The 26,015-nt window shown below is 45.7% G+C and overlaps 1 protein-coding gene across 1 annotated transcript in view; it reads right to left on the bottom strand.

Annotated features, from left to right (window-relative positions):
- LOC135396543 (acid sphingomyelinase-like phosphodiesterase 3b) overlaps positions 1-26,015 on the bottom strand; it is a 248,546-nt gene that overhangs the window by 119,790 nt on the left and 102,741 nt on the right. Inside the window, exon 3 of the mRNA XM_064627580.1 lies at positions 15,826-15,989. Coding sequence (XP_064483650.1) covers positions 15,826-15,989 — 164 coding nt within the window. The remainder of the gene's footprint in view (positions 1-15,825; positions 15,990-26,015) is intronic.

Here is a 26,015-nt window from a genome sequence, read left to right as displayed (position 1 = left end):
TGTACTTCGGTGACAACGGGCACTGGCGGGCCATTGGATAACCTAACCTGTTCGAGCAATGACGCACACAACGCTTACTAACACCGACTTTACGGCACCAGGCAATAAAGGGAGTGGGTGGGGTATGTGTAATGATGATAAAAAAGGATGGAAATCTTAGTCATGATGGAGGCTTGCTACCCCCAACAGCAAAGAGAAGCAAACAGAAAGGAAGAAGAAGAAAGAGAGACACAGAAAGAGAGAGAGAGAGAGAAAAAAGAAACAATAACAGAAGGAAAGCCTTGAATCTGTCCAAGTGAGTCATTGAATATAACCAGCCAGCTCAGAAGGACGGTGTAGCCTCCGATCAAAGTGAGCTAGATGTCATAGGTGCAGACCCGTCGTCCACGAAGTAAATCCCTAGCTCCAGGGCTCCTTGTGTACTGCTCCACCGCAAATGCGCACCTCATGCGCATTCTCACCAGGTGCACATTCACCAGGTGCGCATTCTCATGCGCACCTGAAGATTCAAAAGTTAACTTATACATACAACATGTTTTCGCAGGCACGGCAAATCGGTTTGGGCTGCTCCCGTGTGTGCCTGGCGGCAGCGGCGGCGAGGCTTCTTGGGGTGAAGCAGCTTTGCGGGGAATGCCGGATGAGTGCGGGGGAGACCAAGTTCAAAAATTGTTTTTGCTGCTACAACAAAAAGGTTTCGATAAAACTTTGTAAAATAAATGTTCAAGGGGCGTACTATCAAATGCAATTTGTCTCATACTTTTATCAGGACCACCTGAGTGTGCAATTGGCGGTTGAATGTGTGGTAAAAAGCAATATTTCCCAAATTCATTTTTTTCCTGCATACCCTTCCAAGACTGCGCGCCTCAAAATATTTTAACGTGTTCTATGCCTCCTTCGCAACACCGTTAAATAGTTTAAATGCCATGAAAAATTGCAGAGTTCCGCAAAAAATTCCAAAAATTTTAGTTTTTACGGGGCATAAACTCAGCGCGAAAGTACATATTAGGCTTTGCCTTCACTCAGAAGACATTTGGTTGGGATTTTCGGAAAAGCTATTTTGTTAGATTCTGTTTTTTTTTTTGTTTTTGCCAGGTAGGTTATATGTCAAATCGCAATCTGCAAGAGGCGGCCACGGCGCGAAAAAAAAAATTTTTCGGCAAAAATAAGCCGGGAGAGCATTGGCTGCGTGGAAACAATCGACCACAATTTATTTGAAGGAGATCGGGGATTGTCGAGCGAAATCTCTGGGACGTCTGGCATGGAATGACCCTATAGCAGGGTAACACGTGCAAAAAATTGAAAGGATGCGATAGAAAAACGGGTTAACAGGTTACCAGGCAGGCCAGCACCTGCCCCATACATAAAAAAGTAGGCAGCAGATATGGCGCGCCTGTGGTAATCTCTGCTCCGATAAAACTATACAGAGTTTATGTTAGCATCAGCAGTCCATCCTAATTTCTCCTGAACTCTGCTATTTCGGACCAGAGGTCGCTACATGCATGTGACTCCTGCTCACTCACCTCCAGTCCAGCTCCTTGTTTGCTCACTTGCTCCCTTCAGGTTTCCGTTCGCTCACTCATGCTTTACACTTTGCTCAACCTCAACAGCGGCACTCAAATTTCGCATTGCCGACAACCGTAATCATCCAGGGAAGTTATTTCCCATCTCCACATCGTAAAGATGAAAGTAAATTGAATTGAATTGAATGTATCTCTTGTACAGGGCGTTCAGTTTTATCCCTTACAGATTTTTGAGAAAAAGGCGATGAAAGAAGCATAGGTTGTCGTGTTGGCAGTTGAGTACCTTGTACGGTATGAGTTATATGGCGAAATTCGACGATGGATATTTCACTGCACGAGCTCGTTTGAGGATTTTTAAAAGCTTTCAACGAAGATTGTCTCCTATTTTGCTATCTTGCTTTTGCCCGAAATTCTCTAATTGAAGAGTTAATTATTGAACTTTAGGTAATTAGACGCCTCCCTTCGAGAGGAGGTCCACCTTGCCGTAGAACCCACCTCCGCATTTATCCTGCTCTCATAGCTTTTATTATTAATCTGTAATGGATAGAAATGAACATCCTGTATATTTCTGTTAGTTGCAACAATGCCTCTAACCTGAAGAAGTGCAGTTTCATACACGAAAGTGGTCATTAATAAGTAGATATATGCCCCGAAACATCTATTTTTCAATGAGATATAATTTTTTTACCGCACTTTTGGGGCCTCGGTGTTCATGTCGCGTCACGCTGCTCTGCCTCGTCTTTTTTCTTTATTGCGGCGCCGGTTTAGTACCCTTGTTGCATGGGCAACATAAATCGTGGTTACGATTAATATAGTCGCCCTACTTAACCGCAGTTCCCGCAAACCGTAGTCAGCAGGCCTCTACACGCGAATTAGGGTTCTCAAGTTAAGTGATGGTTGTAACGTGAGCACATATGTCTCTACTAAATTCTAACGCTTCTCGATCAGTAGAAAACGATAATAGAACACTGGTACAGAAGTTGTGTTGGTTACGACTAGCAGCTGAATACCTAAAGCAAAGTGTCGGTTCGGACAGGTTGTCCTCCTAAATGGGTATCAGTGCCTCGGTAGTTGTGCAGCCCAATTAATACGCCTTTTGGACGAAGATTCCTCGCACTCTACACTTCCTATTGGCGCCGCCATCTTGTCGGTTAGCAACATTGCGTCGGACCAAACCATCCGCCGGAAGCTGCCGTTTACGCAATGGTCCAGGGAAAATGGCGGGCGCCCAAACCACGTGATCCCCAGGAGCCACTCACAGCGTCTCCGCTGGGCAGCGCGGGAAAAAAGCTGGGGCCCAGTGCGCATGCGCAGACCGACCTCCTTTCCCAACCTCCTTCCCCGTCTCTCCTCGGGTTTTTCGTCTCTCCTCTCGTCCCCCCTACCACCCCCCTCGGCCTCGTCCGTTTGTGGTTTGTCTTCGGCGCTTGCTGTCTTGCTGTAGAGCAACGATCATGCTGTCCCAAAGCAAACAATCAAAAGGCGATGGTGTATGACAAATCAACTTTATTTGTCCTCGGGAACTGCCTCGAAAAAGCTACAGTACATATCTTTTTACGTCTTGTAACAGGCTTCACTGGAGCTTTAGGTGCTTCGACATCGAAGGGCAGTTCAAAAGCCAATGCCGAGCTATGTGCGTCGTTGTTGCCGGTGGCTGCGGGAGAACTAAAACAAAACGAAAAATATATTGATGATCCGTAACTCTGCACGAAAATCACTGCCATGATAGGCAATCGATCTTGATTTCGTATTTGAACACCAAGGCATTCGTCACGAATGTTCGTAGATCACAGTGAATGGACCGCTGCGACGCGCATGAGGGGCAGCTAGCATTACCACACATAATTTGATTAACGGCATATCAGAAACGTACAAGTTACGGCAATGCACTGCATAATGAAACGCCGCTAACGTACCGAGTGACTCGTAAATGTTGTACGTAAAACACTAAACGTGATAAACCTACATTACTTCCTTCAGTCACAAAAAAATAATCAAACTTGTCTTACCGTTCACCTGCAGTACGTCGGAAAGAGTGCAGACTTCCTCTCTGACGATTTCTTCGTCCTTTGGAGGTGCAGGGATTCCATGTCATGTTCGTCTTCCCGCTGTTGTGATGATGAGGTGGATGTGCCATTCATTTCTCACATTAGCAGTTCGCCACAATCTAAATCTAAAGCATTCAAAACTCTCAAACTACCCTCTAACGTCTGCGTGCACAACGGTTGCAGTCCGAGAGAACACGCGTGGCCGGACAGACGCGATGTCCTTCCTTCCTTCCTTATTATGCGTTTTTCTTTCTCCTCCGTTCGACTGCTTCCGTTGAGCGGTTCGCGCGTTCGGATGCTCGCTCCTCAGTCAAATGACTCTCGCCCAATCAGCGCGAAGGAAACTGACGCCAGTTTTTTAGACCAATGAGCATCCAAATATTTATACATATATTGCGCAGCCAATCAGAGATCTTCCGCGTACGCGCGCCGTTGGCGACTATATTTTGGAGGCGATGCGTTTCGCTTTAGAGCCGGCGGCTGACCAAACTGAGGCCAGCCGCCGGCTCTAAAGCGAAACGCACCGCCTCGAAAATATTGTCACCACCGGCGTGCCTGCTCGGAAGATCTCCCATTGACTGCGCATTATATGTATAAATATTTGGATGCTCATTGGTCTAAAAAACTGGCGTCAGTTTCCTTCGCGCTGATTGGGCGAGAGTCATTTGACTGAGGAGCGTAGAAATCATAAGGAGAGACTAGAAGCAAAGGCCTGAGGAGGGAAATGGGAGAGAGCAAAGGAGTTGAACGGAGGGACTTTCCTCCTCAACGGCAAAGCGCGGGCTTCGCCATATTGTAGTAGCCGAAGCCGACCGGAAATGCATGAGCGCCAGATAACCAAGCCAATCCACAAAAAAGAAAAACAAAAATGGCAGCTGGTGCAGGTACGTATTCGTTTTTCTGCCTCCCGAATGTGCGTCTCCAAATATTGTACGCTGCAACGTCATGCTAGCCTTTTATGTCAGGTCTCGTATACCTGTTTCAACCGCAGGTTGTGCTAGCATGACAAATAATGTCTGTAAACGTGTACGCTGCGTAATTTCTTACGGGGATGGAACGTCAATACTCAAATTTTCAGTGCGTGTTACCGATATAACTTGGTCTGTGCAAGAAGTTTGATATTGTAAGCTACTCTGTCATATTGAAAAATGCATGAACTGGGTTGATATGTGACCTCCATTGAGCTCGGCGTTCTTCACTAAGCAGACACACAGATACAGGAAAACGAGAGGCCTTAAAGGTGATAGGTGCTGTCATAATTGTAGCATAAATTTTGAGTAAACGTAGGACGCTTCGCGCCTAAATATTAAAGGAGAATTTGCACATGTAACGAACATGACTGGTTGAACTCGTTCATTGGTCTTGTCGTGACCTCCGCCTCACAGGTTCATGAAGAGCACTTGTTTTGTCAGCTTGCTCATGATGTAGGCCTTCTGGGATTTCTCTGTTATCTTGCGGGACAGTTCGTGCAGCCTCAACAGCAGGAACCGCTTCATGATCACTTTCACCAGTGAGATGATATGTTCGGGCTCAGAGCTGTAGTGGTCCAATAGATGTTCTTGATGTATGCAGTGGACTTTATATATGGTAGAGTTATGCTACATTGTTCATGACAATGTGATTAACCAAAACAGACTTCTGCTCAATTCATTTTGACTTGAAGGAATTTCACCGCACGTATATGCATGTTGAGACTGTGTTTTCAAATCTGTTGCTTGCGCGCTCTCATTTTCACAATTTTTTAAATCATAATTTCACAGGCTGTGGACACTGCAGTCATCTGCTCTGGAATGACATGAATGTGGCACCGTGCCTCGCAAACAGGTGAAAGCGCTTCATCACCAGAAGAAGGTATTGCCAGAGTGTGGAGCCAAGCATTAATAGTAAAGTTTTGTACCACAGTACAACTAAACAGTTTTCAGTATTTGCTTATACATTGTAATACCTATTTCTTAGGTGCACTTTACTGTGTGCTACAGTAAACATTTAGTAACTGCAACAGCCAGTATCCAGCACTTCTTGTTTGAGCAAAGCAGTAATTCGACTAGTGGACTGCACTCTACAACAGAGTGAATATCCCTGTGCACCATGGTGTATTTGAGTTGGCCATAAGTTTCAGCTAATGTGACGTTTGACTGAAAGAGCATTCACTGTATAATGCTTGAAATTAAGGTATTGATTTTGAACTTGCACGTTAGTTACACCTCAATCATAGCTATTGCATATCTCTGACATTAGTACTTTTCTGGAACTGTTACTTACTTGTACTAAAATAAAAATCTTGATTATTACTGCCTACTTCTGCCAGAGTTGACAAGATGTAATTATGTAAGTAAGTAAGAAAACAAATGTAAGTTGTTAAGGAAGACGACAGGATTGCAGGAACACGGGAGCTCGTGAGGTTCCGCCCTCGATCTTCTCTTCCGCCATTACTGTCATTAAAAGCTTTGCCACCGATCCTTACGGACGTCTCCTGCTTCCTTATACATAAGTAATTATTTTCTTGACAGGCATTTCAGGCTGTCAAGCTTTCATAACAGGCTGTCCTGTTATTCAAAGGCCATACCACTTTTTGCACATGAAATAAATTGTAATGTACCACATCTTGTTCGAGTGTCATTCCTGCATATTTCATGGACAAGTATAGAATGAACATCATGGGCCCTTACCAGTTGCAAACGCTGCCAATACCCCGGAAGTGTGTATTGAACTCTCTGCATCACAAAATGAAATTAATATACTACCGTGCTGCTGTCCTGTTTCCAGGAGAAAATAGTGGGTATAGCACCTGGCTTCAGCCATTTCTTGATGTTTACATCATGTAATCTTTCTGCTGTCTTTGCTATTCCAGTGACACTACTCTTTTCATATGTTCTCTTTTCAATGTGTATTAACTGTGTAAAAAGAAAAGAAAACAAGTCGTCGCACCCAAAAGTTTAACGTAAGAGTGACGGGCATAGAAATCATGAGGAAGCATCCTTATGATTTCTATGGTGTCATGGCCCCATGTCTTTAGCGACGACAGAATGCACCTGAGGCGGTATGTTTGTTTGTGCGCTTACGAGGCTCTTCCGGGAGAGACAAATATTTTTCGACTGTGGCGGCAGTCCCACAAAGGAGGGACCGCCAGAATAGGCGATTTCAGATATTGCCCTTGTGCTCCGCACGGGGGCCCTCCGTCGCGCAAGTCACGCGCATCGCGCAATGCGTTGTGGGAAATGGTTTGCTCGTCTGCCTGTTTCTTGAAGGTACAGTGGCCACTGTATTGAAGGTGCGGGAGGTGAAGGAGAAAGAAAACCGAAACCGTTTGCGCTCTTCTTCTTCTCTCTGACTCATGAACACTAAATCCCAAGGTGCAGCGGGGCTCTCGCAACACGGCGCTCTCTGGTGGGCCATCCATGCAATTTCTGAAATCGTCTATTACCATCCCCAGGGTCAAACTAGTCTTTCAATCGTTTTATTACTCCGTCGGAGTTTCCCATAATTCCACATGTTCTAACGTTCTAGTCAAGATTGTCTGGTCAGTTGTTTCAGCTGCATTGTTTCTTGTGATGCAGCGAGCGTCAAAGTCGCACTCCGCGTAATTTGCTTTAGCCGATAACCGCGGCCGGCTGTCGGCAATTCCGAAACCGAAACTCTGCTAGCTTCCCCTTGCACTAAAGACCGCCTTTTCTTTCTAGAACAGGTGATTACAGCACGGGAAGGCCGCAGTATTACTTACTCCATGTTTATTTTATGCTTACTGCACATTTATTTCCTCGTAAATTGATTACAATAACAATATTCACCATTGAAACCGAGCTGCCAAGGACAGCGCGCAGACAGCACTGGCACATGGCAACATTGGCCGCCACAATATGGCGCATCCCTCGTTTTGACGCCCAGAGCCACCTTTGCTTCTAGCCTCTCCTTATGATTTCTATGCTGAGGAGCGAGCATCCGAACGCGCGAACCGCTCAACGGAAGCAGTCGAACGGAGGAGAAAGAAGAACGACAGTGGAGACATCGCGTCTGTCCGGCCACGCGTGTTCTCTTGGACTGCAACCGTTGTGCATGCAGACGCTACGGGGTTGTTTGAGGGTTTTGAATGCTTTAGATTTAGATTGTGGCGATCTGCTAATGTGAGAACGGAATGGCACATCCACCTCATCATCACAACAGCGGGAAGACGAACATGACATGGAATCCCTGCACCTCCAAAGGACGCAGAAATCGTCAGAGAGGAAGTCTGCACTCTTACCGACGTTCTGCAGGTGAACGGTAAGACAAGTTTGATTACTTTTTTGTGACTGAAGGAAGTAATCCAGGTTTATCACGTTAAGTGTATTACGTACAACATTTACGAGTCACTCGGTACGTTAGCGGCGTTTCATTGTGCATTGCATTGCCGTAACTTGTACGTTTCTGATATGCCGTTAATCAAATTATGTGTGGTTATGCTAGTTGCCCCTCATGCGCGTCGCAGACGTTCATTCACTGTGATCTACGAACATTCGTGACAAATGCCTTGGTGTTCAAATACGAAATCAAGATCGATTGCCTATCATGGCAGTGATTTTCGTGCAGAGTTACGGATCATCAATATATTTTTCGTTTTGTTTTAGTTCTCCCGCAGCCACCGGCAACAACGACGCACATAGCTCGGCATTGGCTTTTGAACTGCCCTTCGATGTCGAAGTACCTAAAGCTCCAGTGAAGCCTGTTACAAGACGTAAAAAGATATGCACTGTAGCTTTTTCGAGGCAGTTCCCGAGGACAAATAAAGTTGATTTGTCATACACCATCGGCTCAGCATTAGGACGGGAGTTGCCTCAGGACAGAAGCCGCCGATATTTCGAACAGAGACTGTTCTTCTTCTGGGCACCGTCCTCATCATTGGCATGGTATTTAAAGGGCTAGGTGTGACGTGTTTAAAGGTTCATGCGAATTGTGGGTCAACAGCCCGGAGGGAAGAAAGGGTCCGTACGGGTTTCTACGGCCGGAGTGAATGGCTGCTTTGTTAGAGTGTGGAGGGGATTATGTGAACGTAGTGATCTAGGCTACAGGAAGGTTCACGAACACATGGACGAAACGGAACAACAGGCAAGAATTGGCAAGCATAGCGAAAGATAAGGAGGTTAGTGGTTACGTGGGGAATTCCAGAACGAGCAAAGGTTTTTTTTTAAATATATATTTGTAATACAAAGTTGTGGCATGCAATAAAGAGAGCAGAAAGCAATGGCAATGCAGAATATAACAGCTGATAATGGAGGTAGAAGGGAAAAGCATATTTTATTTGTGAGGTGTTTCTAGGGTGCCTTGTGATTTGTTGATACCGAACGGGTGAAGAGCGTTGAACTTGTATATGAGATAAGACTCCCTATCACGTCTGTCACGTGTGGATCTAAACCCAGTTTCTAGAATATATAGTTTAATGTTGTCAAAATTGTGACCAGGAACGTTAAAGTGTTCGGCGACTGCTTTGGGGAGTTTGTTGGACGTGTCGGTTCTGTGTCCGGTAAGGCGGTTGTTCATTTGTTGGCCGGTTTCACCAATGTATTGCATAGAGCAGTCGCCGCATTCAATGCAGTATATGACATTGGAGCTGGCATTGGACATTGGGAGTATCGTCATCTGGCCCACAGATAAATATATTTCTGAAGCTCATAGGCAACTCAACAATACGCAACACTACCTCAAACTGGACCTTGACCCAACAAAGGAGTATACGGCGCTAATAACCCATACCATACAGGACCTCCACGAACGAAAGCTCATCACACGTGATGACCTCAGATATCTCACCCCATCAAACACAGGCGCAGGTCGTTTCTATTTACTGCCCAAAATCCACAAGGTACACGCCAACGAGCTCTATACGGCTGACATACCCGGCAGGCCAATTGTATCTAATAACAACACACCAACAGAAAGACTCTCGAAATTCCTGGACCACTATTTAAACCATATTCCGACAACACTGCCATCGCATGTACAAGACACACCCCACCTCCTCAGAATAATCAGAGATATAAACAACACTCGTACATTTGGTAGGGACACAATACTAGCCACGCTGGATGTGACATCATTGTATACTAACATCCCACACAACGACGGAATCATAGCCCTCTGCAATACCCTTTCTACAACAAGCACCAGAAAAGACACGGAAACCATACTCGCTCTAATGGACTTGGTCCTTAAACTGACCTACTTCGAGTTCAATGGCGAATACTACCTACAAGTACACGGTACAAGTATGGGCACACCTATTGCACCCACATACGCAAATATCTTCATGGGGTTCTTAGAAAACAAAGTTCTCAGCGCCTTCTCATTAAAACCCACGGTGTACCTTCGATACATCGATGATATACTGATAATATGGGAACACGGGGAACATGAATTTCAAAAGTTCGTTGATCTACTGAACACCGCGCATAACAACATAAAGTTCACATCACAACAGTCAACTCACTTAATTAACTTCATCGACACCACGATATCACTAGACAACGGCAACCTCATCACAACCCTGTACAAAAAGCCAACTGACAAACAACAAGACCTTCACTTCAAGAGTCACCACCCGCGTCACTGTAAGGTTGGAATTCCTAATGGGCAGAGTGTAAGACTACGCAGAATTTGTTCAAACGACACAGATTACGCTGAGAAGCTTGACGAACTCTGCAGTACACTTGCCCAAAGGGACTATCCAGACTCCCTCCTAACCGAATTCCGTCGCAAGGCACTCACACTCGATCGAAACGAGGTTCTGGAAAACCGAAAAAATCCCGACGCGTGCCAAATAAGCTTCATCACAAGATATTCCAACGCACTTCCAAACATCAAAGCCATTCTACAGAAGCACGAGCCCCTCCTCCAAAGCAGTGACCGACTTAGCAACATATTCACAAATCCCATACAGGTGACATACCGACGCGCAAGAAACCTGGCAGACTCCTTGGTCAATGCCAAAATCAGCAAAACGAGCACCTTGTACACGGGAACACGACCCTGCAACCTCCCGCGCTGCAAAACATGCAAGCACGTTCAACACGCTAACTCCATCAAAAGCACTGCCAGCAATTACACCCACCCCGTTAACCACGCATTGACATGCACAAGCTCCAATGTCATATACTGCATTGAATGCGGCGACTGCTCTATGCAATACATTGGTGAAACCGGCCAACAAATGAACAACCGCCTTACCGGACACAGAACCGACACGACCAACAAACTCCCCAAAGCAGTCGCCGAACACTTTAACGTTCCTGGTCACAATTTTGACAACATTAAACTATATATTCTAGAAACCGGGTTTAGATCCACACGTGACAGACGTGATAGGGAGTCTTATCTCATATACAAGTTCAACGCTCTTCACCCGTCCGGTATCAACAAATCACAAGGCACCCTAGAAACACTTCACAAATAAAATATGCTTTTCCCTTCTACCTCCATTTTCATCTGTTATATTCTGGATGGCCACTGCTTTCTGCTCTCTTTATTGCATGCCACAACTTTGTATTACAAATATATATTTAAAAAAAAAAGAAAAGAAACCCTTTGCTCGTTCTGGAATTCCCCACGTAACCACTAACCTCCTTATCTTTCGCTATGCTTGCCAATTCTTGCCTGTTGTCCCGTTCCGTCCACGTGTTCGTGAACCTTCCTGTAGCCTAGATCACTACGTTCACATAATCCCCTCCACACTCTAACAAAGCAGCCATTCACTCCGGCCGTAGAAGCCCGTACGGACCCTTTCTTCCCTCCGGGCTGTTGACCCACAATTCGCATGAACCTTTAAACACGTCACAGCTAACCCTTTAAATACCATGCCAATGATGAGGACGGTGCCCAGAAGAACAGTCTCTGTTCGAAATATCGGCGGCTTCTGTCCTGAGGCAACTCCCTTTCTACATCCCTACCGGTTCGCTGGATTTCTACCCATCATAGCTCAGCATTAGCTTTTGAACGGCTCTTGGATGTCGAAGCACCTGAAGCTCCAGTGAAGCCTGTTACAAGGCGTAAAAAGATATGTACTGTAGCTTTTTCGAGGCAGTTGTCATACACCATCGCTTTTTGATTGTCTGCTTCGGGACAGCATGATCGTTGCTCTACAGCAAGACAGCAAGCGCCGAAGACAAACGGACGAGTCTGGGGGTAGGGGGGACAAGAGGACGGGACGAGGAGAAAAGAGAAAGGAGATTGTGAAAGGAGGTCGGTTTCCGCATGCGCACTGGGCCCCAGCTTTTTTCCCGCGCTGCAGCTCGGGGACGCTGTGAGTGGCTCCTCGAGATCACGTGGTTTGGGCGCCCGCCATTTTCCCTGGACCATTGCGTAAACGGCAGCTTCCAGCGGATGCTGACGCCAAGCTCATTTTGCGTTTACCGCGGTTAGCGGGGTTCCGTCCGCCTTGACAAACAGCTGCATGGTGATTTCAGGTAGAATCAGGCAGGGTGGTCCGGTCGACCTCTCAGATTTTTTTTTCGTTCCAATATACAGGGTGTCTTTTTTTTAGACGATATTCATTTTTCATAAAAAAACTATAAGGGCTATAGAGATGCTGTCTTCACTTCTATCATCTCTGGGCCGACGGACGTTCTTGGCCATATGTTGCTCGACCATCAAATGACTAATTACCTAAAAATAGTTAATTAACTTTTAATTATAAAAGCTACGAAGTTGTCCCAATGAGAACATCTGTTCCTTTTGGTGACCTGATATCGTAGCCGTATTCAGAACAAAAATCTGTCGGTAGATCGTCCGCGAAAAATGCGTGAATGGAACACAATTTTTTTGCTTTATCTTGTTCATTGCGCACCTTCGCAGACCCGTCTTTCCTTTGCCCCCAGTGTGAGAGGGTGACAGAGCACACTGTCGCCTCTTGCGTCCTGGAAAAAGATTAACAGAAAATGCAACATAAGATAAGGGCAGTTCCGATAGCATCACCTGATACATGTGTTTTTGTTTTGTTTCCGCAAGTTAAAGCTCATCTTCGACGCATGAGGCGACACTGTTGCGGCATCTTCGACGCATGAGGCTCCTTCACCATCTCACATTCAGGGTGAAGGAAAGACGGGCCTCCGAAGATGCGCAATGAACAAAGTAAAGAAAATAATTGTGTTCTTTCACGATTTTTTTGCGGACGACCTACCGAACGGATTTTTGTTCTGAAAAGGGCTACGATATCAGGTAGCCGAAAGGAACAGATGTTCTCATTGGGGCAACTTTGTAATTAAAAAGGTAATTAACGATTTTTAGGTAATTAGTCATTTGACGGTCGAGCAACATATGGCCAAGAACGTCCGCCGGCCCAGAGATGATAGAAGTGAAAACAGCATGTTTATAGCCCTTATAGATTTTTATGAAAAATCTGCACCGCCTAAAAAAGACACCCTGTATATAGAAAAGCAAGATGAAGTGATTTGTGTAAGGGGGAGGAAACCTAGGCGGGAACGCAAACAGTGCATACAGAAAATGCAGTGCAACCTGCAGTGTCAATCCCCGCGGAATAAACAATCAGCAGCCTCATATTTGTGCATGAACCGGTTCCCGAAAGTCCACAGAATAGAATAGAATAGAAGTAGAAAGAAAAGCAAATGGAAATGTAGGTCGCACTGGTGCGATCTGGTGCACTGGTGCTTGGGTTGTGAAAGCACTGAATGATTTAAAGGATTATTTCAGCACGTATGTCCTTGAGGTAATTCGCCAGTGCACACAGCGCAGCGAAAATCTACAAGACAAGGCCTATTGCATTAGTTGTTGCAAAAGGATGCCACCGTGTTCACACATTCAGCTGGGAGGTTCAGTGATACACGAACAGCGACCCATCGATAATCAATAAAGGAGCGCTGATAAATATGCACTAAAAACTCCAGGAGTATGCATGCAACTATGCACGAAAATATGCGCTAATTATGCACCTCAAAATATGCATTAGAAAGTTTTAAGGCATGTTCCGACATATAGCCGCGCGCTAATACAGCGCTTCAAAACAGCACGCAAAAACAGCGGTCACTGTTATCGGACGGTTCACACTTGCAAGTGGCGTAAGCGCTATAATTTAGTGGTCTCTCCCGCCATGGATGCCTCCAGAGTTCGACAGCGTTGGACGAACAAATTCTATCTACTGACTGAACCCCTTATCAAGAAGGACAATAAGATAAATTACCAGACATTTTGGATGACACACTCGCCGGTTCCAATGCGGTCGCTGTGCCGTGAAATGCGGAAGCAAAACCACTCCACGGCTTCCGCGACGTCACCACTGAAGGGCCTTCTCATTGGCCAACACGAATGTGGTGCTAACGTTAGCGCTGAAAAAGTTGACTCGAGCTCAACTCCGGCAAGCGCTAACTTTTAGCCGTTTGGAGCAATGCGTGCCTTTTCTAGCGCTATATTTTCTAGTGCTATATATCAGGTCGCTGTATGTCGGAACAGGCATTTAATGTAAGTATTCTTTTTCCTCGGTTTTGGTGTGAAGGTATACAACAAAGAAGGCATGCACCACAGACGTCGTCTGCTTTTGGCACTGTACCATAGTGCACATTGAATAATAATATAATTGGGAGTAAATTTACGCGCATCGTGAGTCAGCCCATTTGTGTGACGAGATGCTGCACGTGCCGCAGGGTAGGACTACTCATAATTTCGACCACGCGGGGTACTTTAGTCGTGCCCCAGAAATCTTTAACATGCCAGTGCTGGAAGCAATGTTTATCGCTCCCACATTGCTACCATTCTCGGTCAGGATTGAACCCGCGATCGTGAGCTCAGCAAGTGAACACGTTACCAACTGAGCTACCGAGGCCGAGGACAAGGTTTATGCTGCCGGCTGGGAGATAGCACTCAACATCTTATCCATGCGTAGAAAATCTATTTCCACGTCTGCTAACTTGACAGAAGGGGAGCTGACACATCTGTCATTACACGTGGCAATAAGAAATGCCTCCATTATCTCCCGCACCAACTGATCTTTATGAACTGCCAGCACCTCGGTCTGATTGAAAAACGGCATACACTTACAATCTCGGCAATGGACGCTCAAGTGACCGGATGGGGTTCTTCCAAGTGAAGAGACACGTTCCATACGCCTAATGTTAAGGCATCTACATGATTGACCAACAAAGCATCTGTCACACTGAAGCGGTATGCGGTAGACGATATCATTATGATGTGGTGGGCTGTGATAGTGACGTCGAATTATGGGTTATGATGTGATGGGCTGTGATGGTGATGTGATGTTATGGGCTGTGGCAAGGCCGGACATGATGTGATGTTGAATGAATATTTCGAAAAATGCCGACTTATGGTCCTCATATGTGTGGGGAAAGCAGGATGAACAGGAAATGGTGCTTGTGAAGTGTACACGGCAAAAACTTCGAAGAGTGCATGGAGGAAAGCACGGACGTGGCCAAATGCAGAGAGGACAGCAAGAAGCAGTGGTAGACAGGGTGCTTGGTGTGCTTCCTGGGTCGTCTTCAGGGGAAACTCTGCCGACATTCGTGTGGAAGGTCTGCCAGAAAACCCAGGGTAAACATTAGACAGCACAGCCTGTGGTAGAATTCGAACCCACCACCTTTGACTGCCACCAACGAGCGGATTTCCAGCCATGCCGCTCAGTGTCTGCGCGTCTCACGTGAGGTTGTCCACGTTGTCTGTGCCGCGGAGTTACATCGTAGGCAGTATGTTGTGGAGCATTCCCTCAAGTACAGAGTTCACAAATGTGCTGCTGCGGGAGATTCAGACGCGGTTACCGAAAATGAGAAATGTAAGCGGCGTGAGGTCGATAATGCCAGGCAGCGGCGTGCGACAAAGCGTGCCGCAATTACCAAAGGACAGGGTGGCTTGCAGGCGAAACCCATGTTTCTGCACCAGGCAGTTGTCAACGTATGGTCGGATTCGCCATTGCGCCGCATACAAATCATGTACGGTCACAGCGCAGGGACCCCTTTCGTTTGTTGCAATGCTATTGCTACAACGCGATTGCAATGCAATATCGTACTTTGACCAAGTGCCAATGATCCCAGGCACTTGGTAATTGTCTTCAAGTTAAATTTCAAGGCATTTTGCCCGTCACTGGCCTGCACCACTTGAAGCTGTTCAGCTGAAGCTGTTACAGATACATTTCAGAGCCTTCCTCGACTACCGAGTAACAACCACCATTCACCACAGACTCTTACGCTTCTACGGTACAATTTCTCAAGGATGCCCACTTGAAAACATCAACCCTTTGCATTGTGTCTTCTCAACGAGTGGAGTCTTACCTTTTGCTGCGAGGAACGTGCATCTTCAAGTTGTTTTTGAAGCCAATGCATTTGATCGGATGGATCATGCATATTACAAGTCTTCTGGTTTGCGGCATACCATAACACGTTGTTCAATACCAAGATTCGGAGGTGCTTATTAAGTTGCCTGCTATAGTAGCCTCCTGCAAGGAAAGATTATCGTGTACTCCACAGTTATGTACCATAGCTATGGGTGAAGGAAACTCATGAAAGCAGACATGGAAAATGTATTATTTGATAGAAGTATTGCCCACGTAAAGAGCTGCAGATCAGGACCTGAAAAGTTGACGCGGGGAATTACTTGAAGGACCTAAACCCAAGTACCAATTTAAAGGAGTAGTGAAAGCAACATCCGTAAATTTTCTGTTCCTGGTTATCCAAAAAGAAACGACATTCTTGCACAAATACAATTATCATGGCATACTTCTAGAGCGAAAGAGAGGTTAGAAACTGCACAACTCATTGAGAGAGAGACAGACGCAATGGAGTACTCAAACAGTGATCCTTATTCGCGTCCAACGTATCTGCACAGTGCAGCATGTTTTTGTTTTTGTAAACTGAATTGCTCACCCTTAGGGAACCATTCAGCAAAAATATTACGTTCTGACAGATTGATTACGCAAGGTTTCCAGCAATTCTAATGCTCCTCCAAAATGTACATTCCTGAATACTTGAAGTAAATGCACTTCAAAATGTGTACATTGTAGCACACTTGCACCTTCCCATCAATTGTGCAAGCACACCGATGCTAATACAAAGTGGTAAATGGAAAATATCAATAAATATCATGATACTTGTGCCTAACATACAGGCAGTATGACAGGCTTGAAGTGTTGGCAAGTCATAAGGACCAGTACTTTTTCATACTTTCGGAAGTACCAAAATTCACACTCATTTCATGACGGCTGTGTTTTTTGTGTTTCCAATACATCTTTTATTACTTTGTTCGATTGACAGCTGGGTCATTCCATGCCAAACGATCCAATGGTCCTACTCGATCCCGGGCAGTTGGGTTACCAAAAATTATCATGTATACCTTGTGCTATCAATAGGCCCCCTCATTCCCCGCAGTCCTACAGAGAAATTTGAACCGCTCTCGATCTATGCGGGGTGGAAGTTTACGAGAAACACGAAAACGGTACTACGAAGGGGGGAGCCCAGGAGGAGGACTTTTTCAGCTGGGCACATGTTTATGGCCCAGTATGAGATAATCAAATCCCAACTATATACCAAAAGTAATTTCTTTCTCCATCAGTTTTTATTTTTAACCCGTTAAAAGACTAATGTTGCGCCACTATTCCTCACATGTTTAAGATTTAGAAAAATACACTGCAGACAACGAGGGAAGCTAGAGAAATTCTTGTGTAGTGACAACGCATAGACCAAAGAATCGTGTTTTAAAGGGCGTGTGCCCAGTTTGTTTCGCAAAGTTACATTCAAAACGTGGCCCTTTTGTCAGAGTTTGGCGTTTTCTCAGTCAGTTTTGGAAATGAATCTGTCGACGGAGAACAGTCAAACGGTAATGAGACGACAGACGAGAGTTTGTCTTTTAACTTTTATTTCAACCTCTCGTCTGTCGTCTCATTACCTTTTGACTGTTCTCCGTCGACAGATTCATTTCCAAAACAGCCTGAGAAAACGCCAAACTCTGACAAAAGGGTCACGTTTTGAATGTAACTTTGCGAAACGTACTGGGCGTACTAAATAGGTTCTCCATATGCGGCCATTGAACAGACCAGACGTACTTTTACGAATATCCTCTTTGTCTGTGTGCATCCCTGGAGTGACCATGGCCCTTTTGGAGACTCGACAGCGCGACGTTATTTTGAAGGCTCCCACTCCTGGCCAGGTCATCTGTTGACGGACAAACGTCTACCAGTACTCCAGGGTGATAGTTTTATAGCGGAGAGAGCTCCCTTTGAAGCCATTTCACTGTTTTGCCTACTCTTCCCTAAGCAGAGAATGGCCGTGGCCAGCAGAGGCTTTAAAGCAGAGTATGTAAGCTGAGACGGCAGAAGGGATGAGGGAAGATGATTACGACTTGTCCTCACCGAATCGCCGATTCCAAGACACCAGGAAGCTCCCTTGAAGCCGTTTCGCTATTAAATGCGAGAGCATTTCTTTAATGCACTTTTGGGTCCAGTGTGTAACCAGGTCGCATCGCGCTGCTTGGAGAGGTTTCTTTATCGTAGCTCCGGTTCAGTAGGGATATTTAGAAGGATTTGAAGAGATTTGGCACATTGGAAGGTGTTTAGGAGAACAGTTCCAAAAAAAAAAAAAACAGATAAGCCAAGCACCTGATTCCTTTGAAGCGGCTGACATTACGATGCTGATCTTGGATCTGACAGCTTCTTTTATTGTGTAGCTTTCGTAGAGTGCTCCCGAAGTGCTAAAACTCCCTCGCTTCTCTTTGATTCCTTGTTAGCGCCACGACGCGACTGTGGCTACAAACGGCGTAGAGACGTGGGCAGATAGAGAGGAATGCAGGAAGGAGTGGGGAACAGAGGGTTGGTCTGTGTCCTGGGCCAACTTCAGAGAGAACTGTGCCGGAATTCGTCTGGAGAGTCTGCCGGAAACCCCAAGAAGAACCTCAGACAGCACAGTCGGTGGTAGGATTCCAACCCACCACCTTACGCACGACTTAGACGGTCTAAGTTAGACCTACCCACCTACTTCCATCTTACGCACGACCTTAGCTACCACCAACGAGCTGACGCCCACTCTGCCATGCCGCTGGTGGCTCAGTGTCAGCACAGCGCACTTCACGAGATGTCGTACACGTCGTCTGGTAACACGGACATCGCGGAGTCACAGCGTAGACTGAATGCTGCGTAACATTCGGGGAAGTATGGAGTTCGCAGATGTGCTTCATCTATTTATTTATTTTTATTTACAAGATACTGCGGGCCATCAAGGGCCCCAGCAGGAGTGCAAGTACAGGTACAGAATAGCTTATGCATGGCGACATGGTACAAGGTTAGCAAGTTATAGACATCACAATAACACTTTCGTCGCAAGACACAAGATATGAGTTGAATATATATTCAGAATCAAACCTGTTTGGTGGTAGTCTGTTTCCTCTATGCTCCTAGGAAAGCAAGAGCCAAGACTCGCAGTCGCCTCTCGATCGGAACATCGTCAGGTACTCCAGTATATTTGATGACAGACAGCACAGACAGTGTACCTCGGTGACACATGAGTGTTCCACGGTGTCAGCGACGTCTGTGAAGACCGCAATGTAATTCAGAAAGTGCGCACTAGAGAATCAGCTATTTTTCCGGCACTTTCTGGCTTACGCACGACCATTTTCGAGGACTGCTATATTGCAAACTTTAATGTTTTTAAACACCTTGAGAATTCTGTTGTGTTCGTCTGCTTGTGTGTTACAACCTGAGAGTAGTTATCTCCCAACCATGAGGTTAGGTAAATGAGGCTAATCCTAGAAAAGATGAAACGTGGGTACTTGGGTCATTCCACGCCAAATGATCGAAAGGTCCTGCTCGACCCTCCGCACTTCTCGACCAAAAAATTATCGTGGATACCCTATGGTATTAATAGACATTTTCAAAAATTTTACCGGTGAATATTCAGCCCCTGTCATTTTACGCGGGGTCAAAGTTTTCGGTAAGCACGAAAACCATAGTATGCTTGAAGTAATCGGGCGGGTGCATCGCTCGCGTTATACGCATAATTATGGTGCTGAAACAGACGATTGGGTTCGAAAAATATGCTGAAGGAGACATTTTTGGGAAATATCAATTTTGAGTGCCCTAAAACGCCCCGGTTATCGGCGCTTTTGCTTGCGACTTTGCGAGTTTTTAAATATACTTTACGTAACAGCTGGAATCCTTGGAAACTTTGCGGCCGTTCATGAGGCGCCATTCTACAAGCCAGCTGGTTTTCAAAGCCGTCAGTGCAGAAAGTTTTTTGCCACAGCACACCTTAAACCTGGCGATTTTCGCAAAGTTTGACGTTTTTACGGCCAGTTTTGAAAAGGAAGCGGTCGTCATAGAACAGTCATTTGGTATACATTTGGTAAAGGAAACACTCAGCCAAAACATATAAAAAAACTAAAGAGGTACTTTTTGATAAGCGCTAGAAAAAAAAAATTCGCTGAACGTACTACGCGGAGGCGCACGCACTCTCCGGTGAAGGGAGAGCGTTGGTGAGCATCGCGGGCCAGGCGCGCTGCAACGCGACAGCACAGATACGCCGCAGCTTGTCAAACGATGCCAACAACAATAATTTGGACTTGTGGGCACCAGTCTAGTGCATGCACAAACTACTGCCAATGTCGCGACAGGTAAGGAAGCTGCCTCCACCAGTATAGCGAGTGGATACTTTGCATTACAAACCCGATCGAAACGTATAGCCGCGTAAAAGTACTTTTACTTACACCTTCCTCTTATCGTTTTCATACGTGTTGTACAAAAGCAAAACGTCTGCAACAAAAATAAATGGTCCTGCTCAGTACTCCAGTATGCGCAAGGAACCCAAGATGACGTCCCAGTGTTGTGTGCATCATATACGTAGTCTACAAAGTTGAAAATTTATCAGTGGAAAAGGGTTGTTATCCTGGTCCTCCATTGACAGTTGCCTGCTTTTGGAGACAGTAGACAGGTGCAGGTGGCAGCATGCCACAGGCTCTGCACGTTAGTCAACTTCGCATATGCCGCCACTTTATTCCGCTTGTAAAAGGCAAAGATATAGAAGATGGGAACCTTTTGGAGATAGCGGTTCTAGAGGAGATACAAATCTCCTCTCTGGGGTGCAAATCCCAACATACGTGTAATACACTTTAATGCTCTGTGGCTGACAGAAAAGTCCCTGTCGGGACGACTTTGTCGATCACTTGACGCATAAATTGGAATCACTGAAATACCACCACTGGCGCGGCAAAGCAACAATCAGAGTTCCTTCGGAATCTAAAAGATTCGCTCCCTCCTGAAGAAGGTGTCATCCTAATAGATTTTGCCGAAAACTACAGCTTTGTCGTACAGTACACTCCGCAATCTTTATATTGGGATCACGGACAGGCCACCATTCATTCGATGGTATTTTACAATCGCTTCCCTGGTGAAATGAACTTGCGTCACCGTACATTCGTTGTGATATCAGATTGCTTACGGCACGATAATGCCGTTGTCTGTACCTTTCAGACAGAGCTAACACGCAGAATAAGAGCAGACTATCCCCATGTCAATAAACTTCACTACTTCACGGACGGCGCAGGTTCACAATACAAAAACAAAAAAATGTTTCGTCAACCTCTGTCATCACTACTCGGATTTCAGCATAAGTGCATCATGGCACTTCTATGCGACCTCACGTGGAAAAGAGCCCTGCGATGAAGCTGGGACTCTGAAGAGGCTTGCTGCTAAAGCCAGCATTCAGAGGCCCTTGGAAGGTCACATACTGAGATCCGTGGATCTGTACAGCTGGGCAGAGGCAAATCTCGACGCCATTATATCGATCTGGGTGCTGGAGGAACAGGTAATGCGGCAGCAAGGGGCGTTGAAGAACCGCTACGACAGCGCAAGGGCCGTACCTGAAATAAGGACGTATCGCTGCTTCGAACCCGTTAGCCGCACTGAAATCACCGTGAAGACAACATCCATCGGGTATCCCGGGTGTTCAAAAACCTGCTAGAAACGCGGAGCCGCCTTCTACTGCATCTGCTACTGGACATAATCTTGAGCGCCTTCGCTGTGCTAGTATGCTGAGCACAACCATTCATTTGTGTTACAGACGTTTGTTTTTGCACAACTCGTATGAAAACGATAAGAGGAAGGTGTAAGTAAAAGTGCTTTTACGCGGCTATATGTTTCGGTCGGGTTTGTAATGCAAAGTATCCACTCGCGTTGCTATACTGGTGGAGGCAGTTTCCTTACCTGTCGCGACATTGGCAGTAGTTTGTGCATGCACTAGACTGGTGCCCACAAGTCCAAATTATTGTTTTTGGCATCGTTTGACAAGCTGCGGCGTATCTGTGCTGTCGCGTTGCAGCGCACCTGGCACGCGATGCTCACCAACGCTCTCCCTTCACCGGAGAGTGCGTGCGCCTCCGCGTAGTACGTTCAGCGAATTTTTTTTTCTCGCGCTTATCAAAAAGTACCTCTTTAGTTTTTTTATATGTTTTGGCTGAGGGTTTCCTTTGCCAAATGTATACCAAATGATTGTTCTATGAGGACCGCTTCCTGTTCAAAATTGGCCGTAAACACGTCAAACTTTGCGAAAATCGCCAGGTTTAAGGTGTACTATGGCAAAAACTACTGCATTGACGGCTTTGAAAACCAGCTGGCTTGTAGAATGGGACCTCGTGAACGGTCGCAAAGTTTTCGAGGATTCCAGCTGTTATGTAAAGTATATTTAAAAGAACGCAAAGTCGCAAGAAAAAGCGCCGAGTTTTAAACGGGGAGTTTTAGGGCACTAAAAGTTGAAATTTCCCAAAAATTTCTTCTTCAGCACATTTTCCGAACCCAGACATCTGTTTCAGCACCATAATTATGCGTGTAGCGCGAGCGATGCACCCGCCCGATTATTTCACGCATACGATGGTTTTCGTGCTTACCGAAAACTTTGACCCCGCGTAAAATCACAGGGGCTCAATATTCCCAAGTCAAACTTTGGGAAATGTCTATTAATACCATAGGGTATGTACGATATTTTTTTTGTCCAGAAGTGCGGGGGGTTGAGCAGGACCTTTGGATCATTTGGCGTGGAATGACCCAGGCTCCTCCGAGGGTGTGGGCACACTTGTATGTGCGTCAAGGACGAGGGCATCAGGCTCAAACAGCTGAAATGTCGACATTTAGCTCGAATAGTACAATAACTAAGACCTAACATCTACATATACACATTATATGCTATACATGCATAATTTTTATTTTTAATAGAACACAGGATATGTTCTATTTTACACTGTCACACCTCATCTAACAACTGTATTGGCACCAGTGTTACCAGCAAATAAGGGCTGAAGTAGCTGCACGGCCTTGCAGGATGCCCAGAGCAAGTTGAACTGGTCGAACACAGCAGTACACCGGTATGATAATGGTTGGTAGGATTATTTTTTGGTAATGTGAAACAAAGCGCAGAGTTGTAGCAGGAACAACATCTCATGAGGACATAGTGCATCAAAGGTAGGTTCCTTTAATTTAGAGGTGACCTGCAGAGCACTTGCTGGAGTTGTCCTGGCATGTTACCCTGGTGAAAGACTTCAGCTGCCATACACATGGGCTGCCCTAATTTGAGAGACGAAAATAACACAGTATACAACTCCAGTTCCGGTGAATGATTATAAGATAAGAAGTGTAAACAAGAAAATGTCCCCCTCAATATCATATTTGTGCACATGATAAAGCAAACTGTAAATCAAATGACAAGAAAGGTAAAAAAAAAAAACTTGTGAACAATATACTGAGCCCGAATGATAGGCAAGACACTGCACTAAAGGGGAATCTGAAAAGAGGAATCTAGAAAGAGGGTGCACAGCATTTGGTTTGAATAGTGGGTTACAATGATCATGCTGTCTCACCTAAGGGGTTTCAGGCTCCGGTGAGGAAGTCACCGGTGAACATGAAAGCAGCTGAGTGAAGAGAAAAGAACGGATACGTATGTTCAACATATTACATAAATATTCTGTTGAAGTATGGTTTCTAAGATCATTCTAAACGAATTATACTTTTATCAACAGTGCACCACCTGAGTTTAGGGACTAGATTCGATAACTTCTATTTTCTTTTTTTTACTCTCTCTGTGCCGTAAGCGGCGGCAAGGTTCAGAGTCACGCAGATGAGAACCACACGGACTGAGAGGCCTTTGGTAGCCCCAATAACGAAAAATACTCACACCTTTGCGCCGTTTAGGTGGATCTTTCCCCGGTGTGGACAGGTTGCTACACCTTGATTCAGACGACACTGAGCTCGTTATCCAGTACGTTGAAGAGATTCAGCGTACCCTTCGTAAATTCGATCGTGCAAATGTCCGCTCAAAACACGAGCTGTCGATGGCACCACATCGTTTTTCCACTCCGGCGGTCCAATTGCTTCGTCGCATCAAAAGCTGTCCGTCTCGTCACTGGGAAGCATGAGACATTGGATACCAGGCGAATATTGACGAAAATTGGGGCAACCAACTATCCAACATCGTGTCGGCGTGTCGACGAAAACCACAGGATGTGACTGCGACAGACTGGGACCATCGCGAGGAAGCTGCCGTCATGGAGATTTCCAATCCCGATGAACGCATACGCGGGACCCTACGGCGCATGCTCCTGGCGGGCTCCTTCGGCTCGGCATCACGTCACCATGACGTGTTGCCGAGCCGGCCGTGGTCCCGTCAAGTTGCCCGCTGTGTCTCCGCTCGGCAGCTCGCCACGGCGCGGCGCCAGCTGTCCTTCCTTCGCCTCTCCGTTTAAATTCGCTCCCGAGAATACTCCTCGCGTGATGAAGGTAAAATTTTGGTTCTAGACTCAGAAAAAGGTTTACTTTCTGATGAAAACGAGAAAAAATCATTTCATAGTCCCTTTAAAGAAAATTGCTCAAGCAACTGGGGCTTTTGAGCTGATTTGGCTTCCAGGGGATGTTAACTGGTGCAATAATCGTGTAGTCGCCATCAACAGATCGTCCTCTACGTGCTAAATAAAGTACGCATTATTAAAGTTGTTTAGCATGGCAGGATAAAAATGCTGCTCAAGATTGATTCACGCAAGCATGTCGAACACATGGCAGTTCCTTACAGTCTCGGAAAAGAAATGAGGTCGGCACGAGATGACTAAAACAAGAGATGAACGACAAGGATACAGTGGCTAAATTTCGTGACATGTCTGAGTCAGTCGAGATCCTTTTAGAAAATATACTTTTGTCTTCATCAGCTTCATGGCAACAATTGAGAGTAAGTCAACTCATCTGGTACCACGTGAAAGAGACTGGTGTGATTGCGGTCGGTCGATCGCGTCAGTTAGTACGCCGTCATGGGCGCAGTAACTGTCTGCGATTAACTGTAGAAGGTCCTCTACGCGCTAAATAAAGTACTGATCACCTTATTGCCGGGCAATGCACATAAACGGCGCCAGAATCTCCGGTTGAGGGTTTGAAGATAGGAGACTCGCGACAACCTATCCGTGCCACTCGAAGTGGTCGGCAGCAGCTTTCCGCATAAACGATCGAGCGATAAGTCGAACAGAAAACGATTATTCGCATTATAGCTGCTGCAACGTAGCAGGAAGCCATCGCAACAACTAATTTTCTTGTAGGATGTTTGGAAAAGCGCAAAAAGAACACTGCATCTGCCGTTCCCCATGACTGGCCCGAGCGCGAGCTTCTACCGGGTTCCGATCGCGGCGGCGCCACGCGGCACCCGTTGTTCCTAGGCCAACTTTTTGATGGGGTGCATGACCAGAAAGCTATCAAGGGACCGTGGTAACACTTTTGAGCAAATTGTAAACAACCGACTGAACCTTCTTCTAGAAACAAATAATTGCATATCTGAATTCCAATGTGGTTTTCGAATGGGGTGTTCCACACTGAATCACCTCATTCGTCTTGAAAGAACTATTAGTGAAGCTTTTGCCAAGAAGCAGCACTCTTTGTCAGTTTTTTTACACGGAAAAAGCATATGACACCACATGGCGATACGATATCTTGCAGGACCTCTATTCCTTGGGTATAAGGGGTCGTCTTTTTAAATGCATTGCCGATTTTCTTCAATACATAATATTCAAAGTTCAGCTGGGAACTGCATTATCCTGTTCGTTCATGCAGGAGAACGGTGTTCCGCGGGGATCTGTACTAAGCGTCACATTATTCCTGGTCAATATTAACTCTATAGCCAGTGTCATCCCACCCTCCATATACTCTCTGTATGTGGATGACATCCAAATATCTTGTTGTTCGGCAAGCTTGTCAAGATGTGAACGACAGATGCAGCTCTGCATAAATAAAATGGTCGAATGGTCTTCACTAAACGGGTTTAAATGCTCTGCCGAGAAAACAGTGTGTATCCACTTTGTGAGAATGAGAGGAGCATTTCCGCAACCCACGCTCAAACTTAATGGGCAAGATATCCTTGTAAAATCGGAATGCAAATTTCTTGGCATCATATTCGACTCCAAGCTTGCTTTCAAAACTCATATCCAAAGCTTGAAGGTTAAGTGTATAAAGTCCATG

Source organism: Ornithodoros turicata, chromosome 6 (assembly GCF_037126465.1).
Source record: "Ornithodoros turicata isolate Travis chromosome 6, ASM3712646v1, whole genome shotgun sequence".
Lineage (NCBI taxonomy): Eukaryota > Metazoa > Arthropoda > Arachnida > Ixodida > Argasidae > Ornithodoros > Ornithodoros turicata.
Note: the sequence above shows the minus strand (reverse complement) of the source record. Positions and strands in the feature narration are given on the sequence as shown.